This window comes from Mirounga leonina, unplaced genomic scaffold (genome assembly GCF_011800145.1).
Source record: "Mirounga leonina isolate KUSES-001 unplaced genomic scaffold, KU_Mleo_1.0 Mir_200, whole genome shotgun sequence".
NCBI lineage: Eukaryota > Metazoa > Chordata > Mammalia > Carnivora > Phocidae > Mirounga > Mirounga leonina.
This window is the reverse complement of record NW_023270503.1, coordinates 5,824,058-5,848,256: the sequence shown is the minus strand read 5'-3', so window position 1 is coordinate 5,848,256 and position 24,199 is coordinate 5,824,058. Positions and strand designations below refer to the sequence as shown.

General features: G+C 40.0%; 1 protein-coding gene across 2 annotated transcripts; it reads left to right on the top strand.

Annotated features, from left to right (window-relative positions):
* Positions 1-7,054: 7,054 nt before the first annotated feature.
* On the top strand, positions 7,055-23,049 carry WSB1 (WD repeat and SOCS box containing 1). 2 transcript variants are annotated; one of them, XM_035027760.1, is made up of 9 exons: positions 7,055-7,376; positions 12,291-12,459; positions 13,276-13,544; positions 14,681-14,812; positions 16,823-16,923; positions 19,174-19,346; positions 19,802-19,915; positions 21,330-21,437; positions 21,915-23,049. In XM_035027760.1, exons 1-9 carry the CDS (start codon positions 7,337-7,339, stop codon positions 22,072-22,074), a joined length of 1,266 nt encoding a protein of 421 aa, XP_034883651.1. In that variant the 5' UTR covers positions 7,055-7,336; the 3' UTR covers positions 22,075-23,049. The 2 variants fall into 2 exon arrangements, with proteins under 2 accessions (XP_034883651.1, XP_034883652.1); XM_035027761.1 differs by lacking the exon at positions 7,055-7,376 and adding an exon at positions 11,370-11,391.
* The last annotated feature ends 1,150 nt before the right edge of the window (positions 23,050-24,199 follow it).

Sequence of the window (24,199 nt, the reverse complement as noted above, 5' to 3'; positions counted from 1 at the left end):
CTGCAGCTAAGAGTCTAAAAATTATTCTATGCCTCTGAAAAATTAGCTTTTTTTTAAAGATTTATTTATTTATATGAGAGAGTGCATGCACACACAAGCAGGGGGAGGGGCAAAAGCAGAGGGACAAGCAGACTTGGGGCTGAGTGGGGAGCCTGACGTGGGGCTCCATCTCATGACCCTGAGATCATGACCTGAGCAGACACCAAGAGTCAGATGTTCAACCAATTGAACCACTCAGGTGCCCCAGTTCTTTTTTTTTTTTTCCAATTTTATTTATTTAAGTAATCTCTACACCCAACATGGGGCTCGAACTCACAACCCCGAGATCAAGAGTCACATGCTCCACTGAATGAGCCATCCAGGTGCCCTGAAAAATTAAATACTTACTCTTGAAGACCCCTAACTATATATTGGAGATGATCTCTTCAATACACTTATTTTTCCATGTAAAACTAATAAGCAAAGTCACACAATAGGGTTTTTTTGTTTGTTTTGTTTTTTTTAAAGGTTTTTTATGTATTTATTTGACAGAGACACAGCAAGAGAGGGATCACAAGCAGGGGGAGAGGGAGAGGGAGAAGCAGGCTTCCCGCAGAGCAGGGAGCCCGATGCGGGGCTCGATCCCAGGACCCTGGGACCATGACCTGAGCCGAAGGCAGACGCTTAACGACTGAGCCACCCAGGCACCCCACACAATAGGTTTTTTACTGGTTTCCATCTACAATCGCTCCAACCTTTCAACTCGCCTACTGGCAAACTTTCTAATTTGATTTCTCTTTATTTTTGTAAAGGCACTAATAGGAACATTTGCTTTCTAAATTAATCTCAAATAGGGGGCGCCTGGCTGGCTCAGTCAATGGTGCATGTGAATCTCGATCTTGGGGTTGTGGGACTGGAACCCCACTTTGGGTGTGTAGATTACTCAAAAAATAAATAAAATATTTTAAAAAATTAATCAATCTCAAATAATCTATGAGGAAGGTAGATGAAAGATACAACTCGATTCCATTCAACAAACATTTATTGAATATCAACTATGTGCCAAGTCCTAAAAATGATTCTAAGATACAGAGAGAGGTCATGCCCTAAGGAACTTACAAGCAAATAGAGAAAATGAAACATTTCCATTATATCAAGAGTATTCATTTCACAGAAAGGAAAAAACAAATTCAGAAAGTAAAACAGTGTGGCAGATAAAAAAGCAGTGATGTGGCAGTGTGTTGGAAATCAGTCAGAAGTTCTTCCGCCTAAAAAACGCTCTGACCTATTAACCAGTAAGTCAAGGCATCAATAGGAAGGTCATTCAAATCCATTACACAAGGGCAAGACTGGCAGGCAAGGGCCTGAAGCTCCAGGGGAGATAGCCCATGAGCTGTCCCCAGGACTCTCTGGGGTCCATGGAAAAAGACACATACATCCCAGCTGATGCCAGGAGAAACAGCTGACTAAAAATTAGACTGCTCCCAAAGCCAGGCAACTGGGGATAGGAAGACTCAGGAAGAATTTCCCAAATAAGAAACAAAAGAACAGGGAGGAGGACAAGTAAGAGAAACCCTTGCATTTTGTGCAGTTGGTGAAGGATAATTTTCTTCCCGGTCATAATCTTTAGAGGATGGTCACAGGCAGAAACATTCAGAAAAATGAAAACGCAAAGCTCTATTAGAGGAAGAGAAAAATGACTGGTATGGGGAAAATCTCCATCCTAGCATGGAATATTCCATTTTATACAGATTTCTCCTGAAGGTCAAGGACTGAGCTAAAAGGACACAGCTTGCTGTGTTGGGTGCTGGGTTGGCTCAGCAACAAGAGTAGGGAATCCTACAGAACACTGGAGCCAGGGGCCTCCTGCTTGTTCTTTTAGATATAATACAATAATTTCCTATAAACTGCCAGGAGCATTCTGGCTCAGACACAGATGTAGAAACACCTAGATGTACATTTTCCACACCTTTGAGCCATTCTGAGTATAGCCGTAAACTAAGATCAAATTATTCATCTTTGAAAACCTGATGCTAATGTTCTGCTCATACCACACTGTCAAACAGCCCACAAAAAAATGTGAAATCAGGAAGAAAAGTGAAAAATAAGATAGCAGGGTAGAACTGGGAACACCAAGAGACATTTCATCCCCAGCAAGACTACCACAGCCAAAAGGAATTGCCTCCAGGACTTTCCCCTGGGTCCTATTATTTTTCCAGCACTTTCCACAGTTATAGAGGTATCTATTACTGTTTATTAATGTACATGTTTATGTGTATAACTTATGCTTGTCTAGCTAAATCCGGAGCAAATTCCATACTCTCAAGCTGGAATCCCAGATTTAACTCCACAAATCCCATGATGTGAAACTCCTAACCTAGCACCCAAGCACTAAATAAACTTGGATGACTTCTTAGGCTTAGCCTGGGAGAGTTGTAGTGACCATAATAGTAGAGAGGTCCAAAAAGCAAAAACAAGCAAATGAGCAACTTGCCTATTACTTAAACAACGCTGGCTTTCCAAACTGCTATTAACTTTTTTTGTTTGTTTGCTCTTGATCATTACAGAGTCAAAAAACTATGGTAATCTTTTTTATCTTTGAGATTTAACCACACTAGGGAACAATAAATATTTGGCATTTTGATTTTTTTTTTCCTGGTGGTGGTGGTAAGCTTCAAATCCCTGTTGTACTATTTATTAGTTCTTTTTTTTAATCTTAGTCATGTTCGGTTATTGCTTTAAGTAAATATTGCTTCCTTTTAGTTATAGGAAGGGGACACTTACTTTTACTCTCACCAAGGTATAGGTTCTGAAATAAGATCCTGCAGGAATCCTTCCCAATTTAAGAGGTTTACCTGTAACTTCAGAGATCTTTTTTTTTATTTTAAGATTTTATTTATTTATTTGACAGAGAGAGACACAGCGAGAGAGGGAACACAAGCAGGGGGAGTGGCAGAGGGAGAAGCAGGCTTCCCTCTGAGCAGGGAGCCCGATGCGGGGCTCGATCCCAGGACCCTGGGATCATGACCTGAGCGGAAGGCAGACGCTTATAGCAGCAATCCATTTGAATTACTCCAACTTGGGATGACTATGCATTCTCCAAAAACAGTTCACAACTGTGAACTCGACACATTCATGACATCAAGGGAAATATACCTACAATGTCTATATGAGTAATGAAAAGTTAATTACAGTAGAAGGCCACCTTTCTGTGCTATTATGTATTCTGGCAGAGGAAGGGAAAAAGTTCACCTCCCAATGAAGTTAAGTTTACCTACAATGACGTGGTGAAAAGTTCTGTTTTGTTTTTTAAAGATTTTATTTTTAAGTAATCTCTACACCCAACATAGGACTCGAATTCACAACCCTGAGATCAAAAGTCACACACTCCACAGACTAAGCTAGACAGGTGCTCCTGGTGAAAATTTTTTTTATTAATATAGGAAAATATCTTATAATAGGAAATAAAAAGGGGTGCCTGGGTGGCTCAGTCGTTAAGTGTCTGCCTTCAGCTCAAGTCATGATCCCAGGGTCCTGAGATGGAGCCTGCGTCAGGCTTGTGTTCCCACACTCGCTGTCTCTCTCTGTCAAATAGATAAATAAAATCTTGAAAAAAAAAAAAGGAAAGAAAAGGCAAGACACAAAATTTTATATTTATCTACTCCTCAATTCTAATTATTTACATATTCATGTAAAAAATAAATACATATTTATTCTCCTTAACTAAAACAATATAATAATTATTGCTCCCCATCGTTATACTTACGTATCTGCCTGTCAGTATAAGAAGGTGGTATAGAAAAAACACACCTTTGAAGATGTAAAACTACATGAAAATAACAGACTGTTAATACAACTTATTGCTGAGATGTGAGAAAATGGAATAAGGGAGGCTACAAAATTTTTTTAAATTGTATGTCAAGATACTAAATGCTGGTTCAAAAATTTCAAAAAGAAATAATATCCACATAGCAAAAATTACGAGTCAATCAGCCTTAGTAGATAACCACATAGCAGCAACGCTTTCTAAATAACTCAAGAATGAGATTCAGGAGAATGGGTTTTTAGTGGTTGGGTCAGCTTTATTTTGGAAATGAATCCTTTCCAGAACTTCCATTTATTATTTTGTTCATACATATATTTAATGCCATTTTAATGGCTCTTTGCCAATCTCTTATTTTTTTTAGAGATTTTGATCTTTCAGTTTTGCAGTTAGCTGGGATTACTATATACAAAAACAGTATCTAACACATATCTCACACTTAGTATCTGACACTGTGTCAGATAAATTCACTTAATCCTCAAAACTGTGAAGTAGATATTATTATTATCCCCATTTTATAGATGAGAAGACTAAGGCATAGGGAGGCTAAATAATTTGCCCAAGGATGCACAGCTAGTAAAATTTTTAAAGGACTAGAAGGAAATACACCAAGGTATTTATGGTAGTTTCTCAGGGGATAGGTTTATAAAGGATTAAGAGAGATGATACGACAAGATAAAATCTTGAGCTAAGACAGAGACAGCTGAGCTGGAACAGAGGACAGATTCCAGATCAGTTTGAGAAAATATGGGCAGAATTTGTGGATTGAGCCCAGGTAGGGTTGAGGGAGAGGTGAAGGAGTCTAAGAATACCTCCGCCTCTGGTTTGGCGACTGGGTGGACATGTTTACCAGGATAAGGAATATAGAGGAAAGAGCAACTTTGGGAGAGAAGATGATGTGCTGTTTTGATGTGTTGAGCTTTATTGTAAGTATCTGAATATGCCCATTTTAAGCTCAAGAGAGAGGTCAGGTAGGTCTGCACTTAGTTGGCAGTTAAACCCAAAAGAGAAGTTGCCATAACCCAGGGAGAGTGTGGAAGAAGAAAAAGGCTGTGGGCCAAGGGCAGGACTCTGAAGAACCTTCAACTATACGGGATATGCAGGGGATAAGATGGCCATTCAGGGGGCGCCTGGGTGGCTCAGTCGTTAAGCGTCTGCCTTCGGCTCAGGTCATGATCCTGGAGTCCCGGGATCGAGCCCCGCATCGGGCTCCCTACTCAGTGGGAAGCCTGCTTCTCCCTCTCCCGCTCCCCCTGCTTGTGTTCCCTCTCTCTCTGTGTCTCTCTCTGTCAAATAAATAAATAAAAAATCTTAAAAAAAAAAAAAAAAAGATGGCCATTCAGATTTGACATTAAAATAACAAAGATATGAAATGCCAGATACAGATTTGCTTTTCAAGCTTGGTTTCATTTATGAGGTAGCATGGAAGTAGGGCAGGGCAGTCAGACAAGTTTGGGTTCAAATCTAGCACTTGGCCTCTAAGTAGCTCCATGACTGTTGTCAAGTTACTAAGTGTAAAATGTGAATGATTAATATGCTACTCATACTGTTGTGGGTATTAAATGAGTTAATCCACAAAAGCACTTATATAGAACGGTGCCTAGCATGTAGCATGGATCCAATAAATATTAGATATTATCACTAATGAGTACACAAATCATAAAATTGTTTTTCATTCCACTGTTGTACTTCGGTTGAGAAAATGGGTCAGGAAGTTTGTTGGAGAGCAGGAATAACTACAGTGGAATTAAACAATTGTCTAAAAAAGCCACCATAGGAATTCAGGCACTCAAGAACTGGTATTTTCCATGAATTTGTAGGGTATAGTATAAGTGAACAGAGGTAATAAAGGTTGGTTAAACAATGAAAAGGGACTGATAGAAATGTTGATATATGAGCTACAAGACTGCATTAAAATTGTTTTGTTCTATTCTAAATACTCAACAACTAGCCCCAGTGCCTAGCACAGAGTAAGCAGTCAATAAATATGTTGACTGAGGGGCACCTGGGTGGCCCAGTCCGTTAAGCGGCTGCCTTAGGCTCAGGTCATGATCCTGGGGTCTTGGGATCGAGCCCCACATCCGGCTCCCTGCCCAGGGGAGAGCCTGCTTCTCCCTCTCCATCTGCCTGCCACTCTGCCTACTTGTGCTCTCTCTCTGTCAAATAAATAAATAAAATCTTTATATATAAAAAAAATAAATATGTTGACTGAAAATAAAAGAGAGGGGTTGATTTCTTTTACCTGCTGTTAAACATTTCACTATTGGAATAATTAACATGCAAAGAAAAGGAGACGTGCCCGACGTGTTGTCATTTGAGAACTCTCAGAAGAGTTTGACTAATGCAACTCCTCTCCCAGCAGTATCTGCCACATACTTGAAATTCCCAGCCTTGGATGTCCTCCACTGGAACACGGATTAGAGTCCACAGAAGGGCCCCTTAAAATGCAAGTATGTCCTCTGTGATCGGGAACCAACGTGGCTCTGGCAGACAGACACTTCCATCAGCCCTGTGTGAACCCGGAGGCCTCGGTCTGAGCTGATCCGGCGAGTCTGCCTCGGCAGAGACCCGGGCAGCGCCGACCACCCGCCTGGCGGGGCCGTCGGACGCGGGAGCAGCCAGCACAAAGGCAGCGCAGGGGGGTCCTCGGGCAGGGTGGGCTGCCCGCACGCCCGGGCACCTCGACCCTTGCAAACACCGGCCGCCCAGGTCAGGATGACCGCCGCCACAAGCCTGGGGCATAGCGACCGGTGTTCATTCTCAACTCATTTTTTGCATCAAGCACGTAAGGGCTGGGGAGGCGGCCAAATCGGGGTAAAATCTTAAATGTCTTTTTTGTTCTTTTGGTTCAGCCAGTTTAAATTCCACGCCATCTTTTAAGCGGTGGGCTAATATGTATTATACAATTCTCCGTTTGCCTTTTCGAAGGCAACTGAACTTAGAAATACAGACCACGCTGCGGTCCCGGGGGTGGGGACGGGACAAGACCGAGCTAGGAGCACAGTTCGTACTCAACGCTCCGGCCTCGGCTGGGTTGGGGAGGCAGCCCCTGTTCCGCCTCCGCCCCGGCACTCTTCCTGCCCCAGCCGGTCCTGCTCTCGCAGAAACGGCCGCGCGCACCCGGCGGGGGGCGGGGCGCCAAGCCCAGGCCGTCACGTCCCGAGCGTCGGGGGCGGGGCCTCGGGCGATGGCGTCACGAGACCCCGCCCGCGCCGCCCTGCTAGCTCCCGCGCCGCCCGCCATTTTGTCTCCAGTGTCTGGTTTGCGGTCGTCGGCGTTGGAGGGAGTGTCGCGGTCCGTAGGCTTGAGGCAGGGAACGGGGTCTATTGTCTGTGTTTGACTCCGTAGTTTGGTCCGAGGCCTTCCGCGTCTTTCCCGGGGCAGTCGGCAGAGACTCCCGCCACCGCCCCCGCCCCCCCCTCCGTCCCCCGGTCCGGGAGGGACCGAGCCCGCGTCACGCCCCTCAGCGCTCGCCGATCCCTTCTCTGTCGTTGCGTCCGCATCGCGTCCCCGGAATCAGACGGTGCCCCATAGATGGCCAGCTTTCCCCCGAGGGTCAACGAGAAAGAGATCGGTGAGGAATGGGACGGTGGGTGAGGGGTGCTGGTGAGAGCGCCGGGGCTGCGGAGAGGCAGGGAGTCCCCGGAGGAGGAAGCGTCTGAGTCTTAAGTGAAGAAGGGTGAGCCGGGCCAAGCCCTGGAGCGAAGAGGAAGGAAGCGGCCCCTCCGGGGGGTGTCACCGAGGGGTAAATGGGGTCGACGTTGATCCAGCACCTACTGTGCGCCCGGCTCGGCGGGAGGCAGTGGGCGGATCTTCGGGTCCAGGGGAACCTGGGCGCCCAGGGCCGTCCTCACCGTGTGGCCGGGGGTGGACACCCACCCTCGGGGGAACCCCAGTTTCCTCTAAAGAGGTCCGCGCACGGCCGTCCTGGGATTCTCTGGGGCGTCGAGTGGATAGGCGAGTGCTGGGGAAGTCTTGGGCTCTCTGATTGTACGACGGGAAAAGTAAACTTATGTGTTCGGAGTGTAATGAAAGGGGAGGGGTCCTCATGTATATCAACCACTCTTAAAGGAGGAATGCGACCGAAGAGGTGCCATCAGCCTGGAAAAAGCAAAAAATGGTGTGGCGTTAAGGAAAGCAGCGGTTCGGGGGAGGAGACTCAATTATCTTTTCCACACATAGGAGCGGGGAGGAGCAGAAGGGCTGGGTGGAGTGACAGAAGAAAAGCTCTTGTATGAAAGAGCACTTTCTGAAAAGGCTGTCTAGAAACTGGTCGAGAGGCTAGCCCTGCCACACCGAAGTCAGGGCAATATATCCTAGACGTTTGCGTGAAGACCGCCTCGGGGGCTCCGTTGAGAGCACCTCACGTTTAAATTCCCTCTTACGGGAAAATAACTGGCACAGTTCTGGGGGGCAGTTAGAGCTGTGCATTGATGGATAGGCTTAGTAAACATTGAACTTAAGTCATATTATACAACTTATAGATGTACAGTTTCCATTTAAAAAAACAGGTTTAGCACCCGCCCCAACAAAAAGTCCAACACTAAACTTACTGTGTTAAATGAAAATTGGAGGTGGCTACTGAGCAGAGACCCTTTGCATTTCCCCGTTCTTTATGTATGCCTTTAAATACATGGAGGAGGTATTTCTAGAGAGAGGGAGAAGCTGAAGTAACCTAAAGGCCCTCTATCCTGTATGTGGGTTCAGTTTTTATATCTAGAGACCGCTATCTTAGAATTCTGGACTTTTGTTCTTTTAAGGGTAAGGTTGAATGGCAGGTTAGGAGGGGACTTTAACCCTGGTTCTAATAACTATTTTAAAAATACAGAGAAAACAAAATTCATGCCTAATTTTATTTTAGTATTTTAAGACTATTAAGTAGGTCCTAAAGTGGAACATGGAACCCAAAAGTTCTTATTCCTAGTCCAGTGGGCTTTTTTTCCTCCTCTCCTACACAATAGTATCACAGATAAGTGATCTGCCTTTCATTTATCTGTTTTACTTCATCTTGATGAACTGTTTTGAAAACTTTCCAGTCCTGTCTTCTAAGGGCTGGATAGAGCTACTGAGCATACCTGCATAAGGTAGAAGAACCATCCACTAAGTAGTAGCCTTTTCAGTTAAAATTTTTCTTATTTAGTTAGGTCTCAGTGTTATTTCCTGGCTATAGTATAAAATTATTAGCCAAGTCCCAAATATCTGAACTTTGTCCTTTCCTAAGCTTTAGGAAAACAAAAAACAAGAAACAACCCAAAACCCAGTTTTTGTTTCTTTGTTTCTTTCTTTACTTTGGAAGTACCATTTGGATACAGAGTGAAACAGTAACATCTCTATGTAGCTTTGTATCTTTCAGTAAGGACTTAACTTTCCCCCTCTTTTCTTGGATATTAATTACAACTCTCTGTTTCTCAAGTACTGAAAGAGGAGAGGCAAGATTCCTTGACTGATTAAAGAAGTCCTGTGAGACAGGGAGTACTGCCTGGAGCTACGGCCCTCTTTCACAAGGCACTATACCAGATCCTCCCTTTCTGGTTATGAAATTGCGGAGAGGAATGTGAAAGAAGGAGCTAAATCTGGTTCGCTTGGTTCAGCAGTAACTCAGTGTGTTACTCCTGTACAGATAATGTAGTATTGTATTTTATGGCTGAGTTCCCATGGCAGGCAGCTTTTCCCTTATACAGGGTCATTAAATCATATATTAAACAGCTGCAGGTAATAAAGGTTTAACTTAAAAAAATTTTTTTCAGGGGCGCCTGAGTGGCTAAGTTGGTTAAGCGACTACTTTTGGCTCAGGTCATGATCCTGGGGTCCTGGGATCGAGCCCTGTTCTGCGGGGAGCCTGCTTCTCCCTCTGCCTGCCACTCCCCCTGCTTGTGTTCCCTCTCTCACTGTCTCTCTCTGTCAAATAAATAAAAATCTTAAAAAAAAAAAATCATTCTGTAGGCATATGAGGGTCACTGGTTTGTGGATTTTATATTAAGAAAGTCATGTAACTGCTGATGAAAGTAATGTCATCTTAATTGGGGTGGGAATTGGTGGGGGCTCTGCTGCTTTAATCAAACCACACCTGAGGTATTGTGTTTAGTTCTGGGTGCCACTTTTATGAAGACCATTACCAACTGGAGTTTCTCCAGAAAAGTGATGAAGGCGAAGTTGGAGAATGGACTTGAAACCATGTAATCTAAGGAATGATTGAAAGGCCTATGGAGTTTATCCTGATGAAAAGATTTAGTTGCTGATGTCATGGCTGTCTTCAATATATGACTATCATGTGAGAGCAGGATTAAGCCTACTCTCTTAGGTCAGAATCAGGACTGAGTGGGTGGAGTGGCAAGGAGGAAGATTTTTGATAATGTCAGCTGCACAAAAATAGAATAAGCCTTATTAGGTATTCATATTTGTGAATATCAGAAATACGGGTCTCAATTTTTCTTACCTTTTTTTTTTTTTAGATTTTTAAGTAATCTGTACACCCAATGTGGGGTTCAGACCTACAGCCCCAAGATCAGCAGTCACATGTTTTACCAACTGAGTCAGCCAGGCACCCCTCTTTTGCTTTTCAAACCATAGCTCATTTGTTAATGTACCAAAAACTTGGACAAGGAAATGTTGAAATCATTTAAGAATGGGAACTTACACATGTGCTTCTATGTTTATTCAATAAATATTTACTGATCACCCGTCATATGCTGGGTGTTCCACTGGCTATTGTCAGAGCACACATTGAGACTTGAAGTGTCACCTCAATGAGTACATGGTGGGGGGGGGGGTTGTATGTATATGGTCTAGCAGTAAGAGTATAAGTGGTTCTTATTTGAACTGCAGTACGTGGGGTATATGTAGTTTAGTTGTTGGGAAGTTTAAGCCAAAAACCTAAAAATACACTGTAAGAGTTAGCCAGACAACTAATCACAAAATAGATAGTAGGGAAACTAAAGTGATACTAATTTATACCTAAGGAAGAGTAGCAAAATTTGAAATCAAGACCAACCCAAGAAAGCAATGGTGATACACTGATAAAGGTTCTTTCTCCAGGAGCACCTGGGTGGCTCAGTTGGTTAAGTGACTGACTTCGGCTCAGGTCATGATCTCAGGGTCCTGGGATTGAGCCCCGCATCGGACTCCCTGCTCGGCAGGAAGCCTGCTTCTCCCTTTCCCACTCCCCGTGCTTGTGTTCCCTGTCTCGCTCGCTCGCTCGCTCTCTGTCAAATAAATAAATAATCTTTAAAAAAAAAAAAAAAAGATTCCCCAAATTGAGGAAATTCTGGCCAAGTTTGCATGCACACATCTACAGTAGGAGCTTGTTGATCATACTTCATGTTAAATGCAGAACAAAAAGTCTCTGTATACTCCGGTAATAACGCCAGTTTTTGTTATGAATGATAAATTTAAGTACTCTTTTTTTTTTTTAAGATTTTATTTATTTGAGAGGGCGCGTGAGCGAGAGAGTACAAGCAGGGGGAGCAGCAGAAGGAGAGGGAGAAGCAGACTTCCCATTGAGCAGGGAGCCCAACGTTGGGGCTTGGTCCCAGGACCGTGAGATCATGACCCACACTGGAGGCAGATGCTTAACCGACTGAACCACCCAGGTGCCCCTAAATTTAAGTACTCTTAACTAAATTAAAAATCTATGAGATTGTTTATTCTCTGTCCTTAAAAACCAAAAGAATCACTTCCATTTTGGGGTTTATGGCCCACCATTAAGACACTTGAGGACCACTATTTGAGGATCACAAATGTGTAATGCATTTTAAAGCACTGGTTGGGAGATTGTACTAAATAACGTTTAAGTCCCTTCTAGTTCTAGGAGTTTTGTGGGTTTTTTTTTTTTTTTTTTTTTTTTTTTTTGGTGACCTGGGCCTCAAAAAATACTCATGTGGGGGCGCCTGGCTGGCTCACTTAGTGGAGCATGTGACTGTTGGTGTCAGGATTGTGAGTTGAAGCCCCACGTTGGGTGTGGAGATAACTTAAAAAATAAAATCTTAAAAAAAAAAATATTCATGTTTAAAGAGACCATTTAATAGTGCTTTCCTTTGAATAATGATACAATGTATTTTATAGTGGTTTGTGGTTTTTGAAAACTACAAACTTACTGGAAGTTACTTTTCTTACAAAGTTAGCCTGTTGCACTTTAAATGTTAGTAATTGGATGAAAACATAAGATAATGCAAAAGTCAGGACTTTAGTAATTGCTAACCCTGATATATCATTACATTATTATCACTTAACCAGTTTTTTTATTGAAGCCTTCTAAACAAGCTCTTGGGTGGGAGATGTTAAAAATCACTTTATCAAAACTTGAAGTTAGTTATATCATTAAAGGGTCTGCACAGCACATTATTTCCCTTCAGAGGGTAGAAATCAGAACTCCTTATTATTCCTTGTCTGCATGGAAACTCAATGGAGTTGAGAGTCCCAAATTAATATGGAGGCAGTCTCAAATTCATTATTGGTTATATGTGACATATATATATATTTTTTCTTTTAGTGAGATCACGTACTATAGGTGAACTTTTAGCTCCAGTAGCTCCTTTTGACAAGAAATGTGGTCGTGAAAATTGGACTGTTGCTTTTGCTCCAGATGGTTCGTACTTTGCTTGGTCACAAGGACATCGTACAGTAAAGCTTGTTCCGTGGTCCCAGTGCCTTAAGAACTTGTAAGATTCTCTTCTTTTTCTGTGTTTTGTATCTCTTTGTAGAATTTACTATTTTCTGTGTGGAGTAATAAAAAGATTTTGATATTTAAGTTTTTCCTTTGTAGGCTGTTGTAAATAAGTATTTTAATCATAAGCTGAATATATTGGAAATTTTGTAGGAAGAATTATTTGGCCTTATACATTATAGAATACTTTCTCAGATGCTTTTGTGTCTTTGTATTAAAAAGCAGATTACTGGTTCCTTGGTAGTGTATATATGGCGTTGTGCCAGGGCAGGTGACCTTTGTTATGTGATGCTTTTTGGATTTCACAACATTTTATTAGATAACAGTGTTATGATGATTGTGTAATTATTTTTTATGTACCTAAAGTTCCTCTGGTGGATTTGTTGAAAGTTTTTATAAAATATATATTAAATCTAATCTCTCCCTCCTTTTTGTGTCTAGTTGACCTTTACATAAATATCTTATCCGGTTTTTTGTTTTGTTTTTTGCTTGTTTATACTTACTTTAGGTTAGCTAAAGAAGTCCTAATTGATATAGTGGTTTTGAGGAAAATTTTGACACAAAGAAATTATACATTGCTTTATTGTTGAACTTAATCTCTTTCTTAGCAACTGAAAATGTCTTTTGATTTGAGTTTATTTGGTCATATGCTCATAGCTAATAGCAACTTTTCGCCTTCCCATCCATAGAATTTGGTTGTTATTCAGTATCACTATGATAATATTGCGGTTATTTTAACAAACATTTATCATTTAGTATCTGTAGGAGTCCAGAGTAAATAGTAACTAGATATGACCTTTTTTCCCTTCAGTCTCTTGCATGGCACCAAAAATATCACCAATTCAAGCAGTTTGAGATTGTCAAGACAAAACAGTGATGGTGGTCAGAAAAATAAGCCTCGTGAACATATTATAGACTGTGGTGACATAGTCTGGAGTCTTGCTTTTGGATCTTCAGTTCCAGAAAAACAGAGTCGCTGTGTCAACATAGAATGGCATCAATTCAGATTTGGACAGGATCAGCTGCTCCTTGCCACAGGGTTAAACAATGGACGTATCAAAATATGGGATGTATATACAGGTATGGGGTTGAAAAGCAAACCTGATTATTTTATGATGCAGGGCATCTCTCCTAGGCACTACGTGATTTAAGGATTTTAACTCACTGAAAAGCAAGAATTGGTTCTATGGATGTGTCTTTATGATTGGCCTGCATAGCATCTTCAGCTCATGGTTTTATTTTAAGAAAATAGAGTTCTCACTGCTTGGTCACTCTTCAGAGAATGTTACAGCAAGAAGGACATGCCTAAGGAATGTTTAGTTAATTATCATTTATAAATTAGTAACTTAGTTTATGGCTCAAATGGCAAGGTGTTGTCTTACATACTTTTTCAGTGATAGCTTGGAGGCTTTCAAGGCAAATCTGGTTTTCAACAATCATTGTCTAACCTTTGGAAGTTTTAGTGACATTGTATCTAAAGTTTAACTAGATAGGTTGAGAAGTTAAATTCTTTGGGCAATTAAAAGTGAACGTGTTATTCACTGACTAAAACAGTTTCTGGCTGATAGTATGTGCCAAAAATGTGAAGGCCTTTTTTTTTTTTAATGAGCATTAAAACTATGTAGAGTAGAATACAGCAGGTGATATTAATATTGAATGAGGATAAAGAGTCAGTAAATTTGATTGGATTCTTAAAAAAAAATTTAAGGAAAGCACATAGATTTTCATAGAAAACAGAACTCTCACAATATTAGATGAATAAAGTATATTTTTTCACTGATTATTTTTGAAAATTTAGGTGGTTGTGAGATAACATGAATTTTTTGGGGGAGTTTGACAGTCTGTTAGTAATCCAAGAAAAAGAAAAGGGAAAATTGGATTTTATATTTAAATTCATACTATACAAAGATTAAAAAGTGATAAGGTAGGTTTTCCTGATGGTAAATTAACTTGTTTACATTTCAGGAATTCTCTTTAAGCTGATCTAATAAATTTAGGCTTTGTTATCCTGGAAATAATACATTTTACAACTGTGTAAATAGAGAATCTTTAAAGGCGATAGTAAAAGCACTATTAAGTCACTTTACACTTGGGAAACTAAGGAGGTGACAAGTATTTCTATATAATGTGTTTTATGGTGAAGAACCCTATTTTAAAGAAAGAAGCTGATAAAAATTAACAACATTGTCTTTTTTCCCCTCTTCCATTGCATTTAGGAAAACTCCTCCTTAACTTGGTAGATCATACTGAAGTGGTCAGAGATTTAACTTTTGCTCCAGATGGGAGCTTGATCCTAGTATCAGCTTCAAGAGACAAAACTCTGAGAGTGTGGGACCTGAAAGATGATGGTATGTCTTTTTTCCAGGCTGTGAAACAGAATGGGTTTCATAACATTACTACTGAGAGATGTCAAGAAGTGTTGATCATTTGGGGCATTTGACTTTAAAAGTGGCCTATGATCAAAGTTTCCTGTTCTCTGCTTAATCGTTTGGTCCCTTTCCTTGTGCAGATCAAACGGAACCATAAATGTGACCCAGAACAGGAACCAGCAGTTACTCTAAACAATCTGATATTATTTAGAAACTAACCACACAGATCTGTATCAACTATATGAGGACAAAATCTGGGTCAATTTTAGCGTTTTATAAATGTGTTAGTTTATTTTCTTCATCTTAGGGAAGGTTATTAACTTCATTTGCTTAGCAAAAATTTAAGTAGATCTCGAAGTAACACAATTTAGTAATCTAATAAAACTTAAATTAAGACATTTATATATCAGGATTTATAGCTCCTAAAAGTTAATAAGTATAATAATAAGTTGGATAGGTTAAGTAAGAAATTATCAAAAGACTTGCTATCCAGTATAATAAAAGGTATGTTAGGGATGCCTGGGTGGCTCAGTCAGTCAGGCCGCTGCCTTTGGCTCAGGTCGTGATCCCAGGGTCCTGGGATCGAGCCCCACATCGGGCTCCCTGCTCAGCGGGGAGCCTGCTTCTCCCTCTGTCCGCTGCTCCCCCTGCTTGTGCACTCTCTCTCTCTGTCTGACAAATAAATAAATAAATAAATAAATAAATAACTTTAATAAAAGAATAAAGGTATGTTAGTGTTAAGTACTCAGGTTTTTCTGAAACTTCGTTAATCGCAGTGCATAGAAAGTTTCGGAAAGTCTACCTCATTTGAGAGGACCAGAGATGAGCATCTCTTTCCGCTTCTTAGCCACTAATAAGAAAGTTTACAGTTTTGGCTAACACCTTACATTTAAATAAGATCTGCTGGTCCTCTAACAGCCTCAGGCTCAAGGTTGAGGGTTTGCTTTGGAAGTATTGTGACTTAAATTGAATGTAGTAGGAAACAAAACTCTGAGGTTTGGAGACTTGTTCCAGCTGATGGGTAATAACAATTGCCTACTAAAATAATACGCTCATCTTACCAAACCACGATGGACCTCTGCATCTTAGCATTCTCTGAATGCTCGGCTTTGAGGGGTGGAGATATCCCAACAATTATAACAGTTTGGTTATTAAATTTTTATTTTCTTTTGCATATCGAAAGCTGCTTGCTTTCTCAACACATTTTCAGTTGTGTGCATATGTTTTAAGAATATAGACTCAAGGGCACCTGGGGCTCATTTGGTTAAGCGTCTCTTGGTTTGAGCTCAGGTCATGATCTCAGGGTCGTGAGATCAAGCCACTCGTCGGGCTCCATCCTGAGCATAGAGCCTGCTTGGGATTCTCTCTCTCCCTCTTCTCCTCCCCACCCCTCAAAACAAAAAAAATGTGGCCTCATTAAAATGTAAGCTCAGGAGAGTTGGGACTTAGTCTTACTCATAGCTGTCTCCTCAGTGCCTGACATACAGTCGACATTCAGTAAGTATTTATAAAATTAAGAGTTAAAATATACAGACATAATCGCTATAATGCACAGGGGCTTTGGAGTGGAATATAGGTGATCAGAAAGGAAAAAGGATGAAAGGCATTTTGAAGGTGTTCTCAGATTTCAGCCTTGAAGTGTTACAGGTCCTTCATTTGTAGAGTAAGTGGATTAGACTAAAAGAATTCTATCTTCTATATGTGAATGGTCAGCAGGTTTTTCCTGAAGGGCCACATGGTAAATATTTTAGGCTCGTGGACCATGCTGTCTCTGCCTTAGTTACCTCTGCCATTGTAACAACAAACAAAGGGGCATGATTGTGTTCCAGTAGAACTTTATGAAATAATCAACTAGTTTATAGCTAACCCTTGTTACAGATAAATCACTGCTGCTCTAGAAGTGTGTGATTCTCTGATCCTGCCATTTTTGAAATGCTGCTCATTGGAAGTGAACTCTAGGGTTAATACAGGTTATTTCTTTTTGTTCAGGAAACATGATGAAAGTACTGAGGGGCCATCAGAACTGGGTGTATAGCTGTGCATTCTCTCCTGACTCTTCTATGCTGTGTTCAGTGGGAGCCAGTAAAGCAGTATGTATCAAAGTTCTTGTACATTCCTTGTGAACTGGATTATAATAATGTGTGCATAATCATTTTAAATCTAAGTAACTTACAAGTCTGTGCTCGGTGTCATGAATATCTTAAATATTTTATTTCACGATGGGGGAGAATTTGCATGAGGGAAATACAGTTATTGATTGTGGAGTGAGAAATTGGATTGCTTTTAGTCAGAGATAATATTCATAAAGTAAGGGGTATGTCAAATTTACTCTTTCTAAGATCTAGGAAAGTTTATGTGCTACAGGAAAGTTTATGTGCTATAGAAGAGATCTAGTCCAAATGTTAAGACATTCCCGCTAATTATTTTCTTCTCTGTTGTTCTATTTTTTTTGTCCAGTTTGCTGTTTAAAAAGTTTTGATTCCCAGCTGGTCCTGGACATTTAACTGAAAAAAAGTAACTTGAAAATCTAATAATAAAAACAGCACTCATGTATGTCTAGAGTGAATTATAGACGAAATTGACATGGTCTGTCTTGCATAGCATACCTGTGGACAGATTAAGTATAAAGTGACTCTTGAGAGGGTTATGCTTATTAATGAACTCTCTTTTAGTTGTCTACCAGCTCTGACTTAGTAGAAAGAGATCTTATTAGCTTCAGATGTTTATGAAAAATGTTGAAGTCCAAATACATGGGATATTCAGAATACACTCTGACTTACTGGGGGTGGGAGGCTGGTTTTAAATGCATTTTATTTAGCCAAGAAGTATGTTAAGATAATAGTTGCAAATGTTAGAAGTTTAGAAAAAAAGTATTCAGTTCTTTAAAAATCATAAGAAGAACAAAGCTAGATATTGACATTGCTATTTTAGGCTGTGTGTTTTCCATATGCTTCTTGCTTTCCCTGTCACAGGTGGTGGCAGCAATATTGGTGTGATTGAGGTTATGCTGGCACCACTCGCACACAGGCGCACAATGGTGTTAGCTGGGCAGAAAGAGTGGCATCTCTGGCTACCGGGCTGGGGGCGACCTTTACCATAGGATGAAGTAACCTTGCATTCCGCTGCAAGGTGTACTGTACGTACACAGGTGCTGGTCGATGTCCACTTTCTGCTTTTCTTTCTTTCTTTTTTTCTTTTTTAAAGTAATTTCAGCCCGCAGTGAAACCCACTGACTCCTCCAAGTAAATTAGTCTTCCAGTCTCATGGAATTGGGAGTCTGACATGTGAAACCAATTTAATGTAATGTAATTGGCTTTCAAATGGTTTCTCTGTGCTCTTTTTTTTGGAATTCTTTGAGATGTTAGAGATACCTTAAGACTTTGATCCAACTTAAAATTTGTATTTATTTTTCTTTGGAAGTAATAATATTGTGTCTGTGCAGAAAAAAAGTAGTAAAAAGGATTGCTTTACTCCAAGAGGAGAGATTGTCTTATTAGGATTGTTGTAAACCTCCAAGCTCGTATTTCCTATAACTAGACTGAAGTAAACATCTGAATCCTATTCAGAACTATTCTGCACAGTCTAAGTACTGATCTTACAGAGTTGAAAACTATGTAAACTTGTACTAAAGTAATTTAAATGTTTTATACTTAAAATGACTAATGATTGTGGTTGGTTTGGGAAGATTAAGATGGGCAAATCTTGATTCACAGACGTTGTTAATTGTAATATTTTCATAAATTAGTCTTTTCGTTTTGTAATGTGGTTTAACGTCCTTGTTGTTTGCCAAAGAAATTTCATTTGGCTGTGAAAATTCTCTTTGCTTGCAGTATCTGTTTCTCTTCCTAGGCTCACGTTGGTGACCCAAGCCTATTGTAAACAAGTGATTATCTCAAAGGGAGATGCCAATGGAGTAACAATTTGTTAACATTACATTTTCTGTCTGTATATTTTTTAAAAATTTGGTAGTTTCTGGAAAAAAAAAAAAGAAGGGGGTTTGTAGTACTTAACCCTATTTATTTTTGTATATATTTTAGTTATTTAGTTTTTGGAATAAATGGATTTCAGTATAACTTTGTGGTTAAATTGCATTGCCTTTTTTATGTTTAGGCTTATTTTTAAATTAACATTTAACAGAAACATTTGAAATAGAATTTGCATGTCTAATTAACTTAAAGACTGATTTTAATCTGACTATGACACTGAGCATACATATTCTTTTAATTATTCATAATTTATAATGTTTAATGTTAATTAAATTTAGCAGTTTTAGATTAAGTTGTGCCATTTTGTCCTCTGTGTGTCTGAATGAAGCTATAACATTTGCCTTTTTATTGCAGGTTTTCCTTTGGAATATGGATAAATATACCATGATACGGAAACTAGAAGGACACCACCATGATGTTGTAGCTTGTGACTTTTCTCCTGATGGAGCATTACTGGCTACTGCATCTTATGATACTCGAGTATATATCTGGGATCCACATACTGGAGACATTCTGATGGAATTTGGGTGGGTACAGCATGAATTAATTGTAGTCTGTGGTTCATCTCTGGCTATTAGTATAGCTTTTAAGAAACTACATGAAAAGAATCACTAACATGTAGGATTAAAATTGTAGTCTATCATTGGCTCTCTTGATAACAGATCATGTTGTTGTCATTCGACAGTATACGACTCTGTAGAAGTGGTTAATTATATTTAGAGTTTCGTGTCAAGGTTTTTGAAGAACGGTTGAAACTAACATTGGAGTTAATCTTAGTGTCTTGAACCACGTTGTAAAAAGGAGATTAGTAATTCTTTTAAGGTTCCTTTCATTTAATTTGGATCAGCTCTACTCCGTCTCCTCAATTGTGGTCATTAAGGCCAGTTTAAACATAATTCAAAGACAGATGTACTTTGTATCTGGGTAGTTTCGCTTCTTGAAGTGACTCTCATTTTCACTGAAAACGTGTATTTGTCCTCAGGCACCTGTTTCCCCCACCTACTCCAATATTTGCTGGAGGAGCAAATGACCGATGGGTACGATCTGTGTCTTTTAGTCATGATGGACTGCATGTTGCAAGCCTTGCTGATGATAAGTAAGTGTGTGAATTATAGTTTGACCTATTATTATCTTTTATTTTTTTATTTTTTATTTTATTTTTTTTTAAAGATTTTATTTATTTATTCATGAGAGACAGAGAGAGAGAGAGAGAGAGGCAGAGGGAGAAGCAGGCTCCCAAGGAGCAGAGAGCCCGATGCAGGACTCGATCCCAGGACCCTGGGATCATGACCTGAGCCGAAGGCAGACGCTTAACCATCTGAGCCACCCAGGCGCCCTATTATTATCTTTTAAAGATTTCCTTTCATCTTTCTACTTGAAACATTTTCTAGGCTTAAAAAAGCCTTTCTGCTGTGTGGGTTTTAATGTCTCTTTCTTTAGACAAGACTTTGGGAGATATGTGTCGTAAAGAATATTGGCCTGAAGAAGAGTATCCATGCAAACTAAAGATAATCTATGCCTTTCCCTGTGTTTCTTGTGTGTTAACTAGTGTAGGCAGACTGGGTAGATTTTTAATTAGCTTTTAGCTCACAGGTTTATTTTTCAGTAATAGCTTGTAAAGATTGAAGCAGAAGGGCATTTTCAAAGTGAAATAAATGGTAAAAGCTGAGTCACTGTGTCCACTGCATTTGCGGCTACAAGATGAAATGTCACACAAGTAAGATACACTGGTACGATTATTGGTACGAAGCAGAACCTAGGTATCGCCATTCCTTTTGCTCATGCTTTTATTATACCATGTGCATGGTATACAGTATTAAGTAGTTTGGTCACATTAATTCAGAAGGTGAGTCACTATCGTTTTTCCAGAACAGAGAAAGTTTTGTTTTTTGTTTTTTTGCCAGCAGTCACTGTTCTCTGTTTGTTCAGATTTTGCATATCCAGTCTCTGCTGTTTCTAGACACATTCTGCCTATGTGAAAAGGCTTTTTAAATGTGTCGGAAAGAGTAAAACCTTTTTGCCTTTTGGGAAAATAAGATGGCAAATCTTGATTCGCAGACATGTTGTTAATTGTAATATTTTCATAAATTAGTCTTTTCATTTTGTAATGTTGTTACATTACATAATGTTAATGTTAACATCCTTGTTGTTTGCCAGAGAAATTTCATTTGGCTGTGAAAATTCTCAGAGCAGATATTAATTGAGCATAAGGAGAAAGATTCTGGTTGTGACCATTATGGATCCATCCGAACACTGGGAAGGGAAGGCAGCCATACATTATAGTCTCTTAAGTGTGAGCTGATCCAAATTACTGATTGGTATAGGCTAGAAAATATTTTATAAAGCAAGTTAGAGTAATTGAGTTAGCGTAATTGCTTGCTGCATTGATATGTGTGTGTATTTATGTGTGGTTGTGACTCAGAACAGAGTGGCGTTTTTTATCTGAAGTATAGACGTTGCTTTTACCTTAAATATTCTGATACTCACTGGATAACTTACTTCCTTTCTAGAATGGTGAGGTTCTGGAGAATTGATGAGGATTATCCAGTTCAAGTTGCACCTTTGAGCAATGGTCTTTGCTGTGCCTTTTCTACTGATGGCAGTGTTTTAGCTGCTGGGTAAATTGATTTTTCTGTTTTCTTTTAGAGGCAATTTAAGGTGGCTTTTATTTATTTATTGACAGAGAGAGAGAGAGAGAGAGGAAGAGCACAAGCAGGGGGAGTGGCAGGCAGAGGGAGGAGAAGCAGCAGGCCGCGGGGAGCCCAATGGGAGACTCAGTCCCAGGACCCTGGGATCGTGACCTGAGCCAAAGGCAGATGCTTAACCGACTGAGCCACCCAGGCACCCTAAGGTGGCTTTTAATCAAAGCAGCCAGTATTTTATTGTCACTAAATCTTCCATAAGGGCTCTTTATAATACTGTTACTTTGTCATAGAGGAGATCATTGGTTAGGCCTCCTTAATTAGGTTTTAATGTGTAGTTTGTGACTCTCATACACAGCCTTGGATGTTAGTTGTTTGAGCGGTAGGATGTTGAAATACATGTAATGTAGGTGACTGAGCTTGTGGGGTTTTTTTGTTGTTGTTTCTGTTTAGGACACACGATGGAAGTGTATATTTCTGGGCCACTCCGAGGCAAGTCCCTAGCCTTCAACATTTGTGTCGCATGTCGATCCGGAGAGTGATGCCCATCCAGGAGGTCCAGGAGCTGCCGATTCCTTCCAAAGTTTTGGAGTTTCTCTCCTATCGTATCTAGAGGGCTCAGTCTTCCCTGGTTCTAGGGTCTGACGGAGCTCACTTGACACAAACCTCAAGCTTGACTGACTTCAAGTATCTGTTTGTCAAGGTTTAGAAAATTTATTTAATTTGATACATTCTTGTAGTGCATTTTGATCATTTGAGCATATTAAAATATTATTTATAGACTACAGGAGAAATATTTCTGGACATATCAAATGTAAATTTTTTAAAAATTTAACTGTGAAACCATATACATACATGTATATATTTAGATATAAGCTGCTATGTGTTGAATGGACCCTTTTGCTTTTTTCACTTTTAGTTCCAACATGTATATATTGCTTCAGTAGAGCTGCGATATCTAGCTTGCTGCAAAGTGGAAGGAATTTATTTCCCCCCTGCCCCAGGCCACTGCGTTAGATGGTAATACTGGCTGAAGAAAGCAGTTGGGGGTGGGGGTCAGGCATCTGACCTGCAAGTGAAACCCAAGGGGAAAGGATTTTGTTTTCTTTAGGAATGGCATCCAAGACATAGAATTAGTGAAATTACTAAATACAAACAGAGCCAGGGTATAACTAGGAAAAGAGTGTGTCTGTCTGTCTGTCTGTCTGTCCTGCGTCATTCCCCGCCGCCCCCCTCCCCCCCCGGCCTCAAGCTTGGAAAGCAGCTTGCTACTTTAACCCAGTGGTATAAAGTATTATCAATTTCAGTCAGTTTGAAAAATCCCATCTACTGTATTATTGCTAAATATTTTGTTTATACTAAGGGACAATTTTAAGACCATGGTTTTGCTTGTTTTTTTTATGTTTTTTTTTTTTTTTACATGTATCATACATTTCTGCAGGGGGTAATACTGGTGATTTGCCAGAGAGAAGCAATACAGTGTATCTGCTTTTGCCTTCTGTTATTTATCTTAGCTGCAGATGTTAAGAATGTATGCATTATGTACAATGCTTGATTATATATTTTTGAGTTTTTTAATTAAAGACTTGTAAAAAACCACTATCACAAATGTTTCTTAAGTATGTTGGGAAGTTGAGTGCTCGTTTTGTGTGCCCAGGGTAAGACGGATGCAGTACCACAGCACATTACGCAAGAAGGATGACGAATAGCACAGGTACTACTACTGTGGAGTTAGTGCTTCATGAAGGCGGCCAATTTTGGTGGTTTGTTCTAGGAGAACTGTTGTAGTAATTGTTACTTACTTTAAAAGCACAGAAAAGCTCTGGAATGGGAAAATAACTATTGAGCAAAAGGAAAATCTTTAAAGGGAACCAACAGGCTTATAGTAAGTCTATCTGGTTAAAGTAACCAAAGGAAGGTCTAGTGATGTGGGCCTTTTGAGGAGGCAGAATAAGCAAAACTTATTCAGTCATGTGTGCTCTTTTTTTAAAAGATTTTATTTATTTATTTGACCGAGAGAGAGACACACAGCGAGAGAGGGAACACAAGCAGGGGGAGCGGGAGAGGAAGCAGGCTTCCCGTGGAGCAGGGAGCCCGATGCGGGGCTCGATCCCGGGAGCCTGGGACCATGACCTGAGCTGAAGGCAGACACTTAACAACTGAGCCACCCAGGTGCCCCCAGTCATGTGTGCTCTTGAAGACTTGGTTGTTGCCACTGAGATTATCTGGAAGTTCTTAACAGTTGGCTCTGTGAACAGTGCAAGTTACAAATTTGAAAACCAATACAAAATGTGCCTAAGTTACTTCTTGAGAATCCTGTTTTACAAAAACCACAAAAGCATCTTATCTTTAAACCTGTTGTGATTTTTTTTTTTTTGCATTTTACTTTGTAATACATCTGCTTTATAATTTGAAAATGATAAGATACCATTACTTATTCTTCACACCATGATATTATTTACTCTCCAACCAACATATGTGATCAGGTAAAAATTGCATTTCTGGAAGATGCATTCTCTGAGAAGGCCAGATTGCTTGCTACATTTTCATGTGAAAATCATAGTGCCAAGGTGAAAGGAAGATTGCAGGATATAGTAAGTAGAAATACGCTTAAATTTCCCATTTGTGGAGAAGATAATAACAGGATGATACTAACATAGAGTTGAGTGACCAAGGGAAGGTAGGAGAGATGTGGTCGGGTCAGATTCTAGCTATAGGATTTTATCAAAATGATACTG

Bases quoted from the DNA above. Each gene is read 5' to 3' on its own strand.
- WSB1 (XM_035027760.1), top strand. From the start codon at position 7,337: ATGGCCAGCTTTCCCCCGAGGGTCAACGAGAAAGAGATCG. The intron at 14,813-16,822 runs GTATGTCTTTTT...CTTTTTGTTCAG, and splicing joins GTGGGACCTGAAAGATGATG to GAAACATGATGAAAGTACTG. The intron at 19,347-19,801 runs GTGGGTACAGCA...ATTTGTCCTCAG, and splicing joins GACATTCTGATGGAATTTGG to GCACCTGTTTCCCCCACCTA.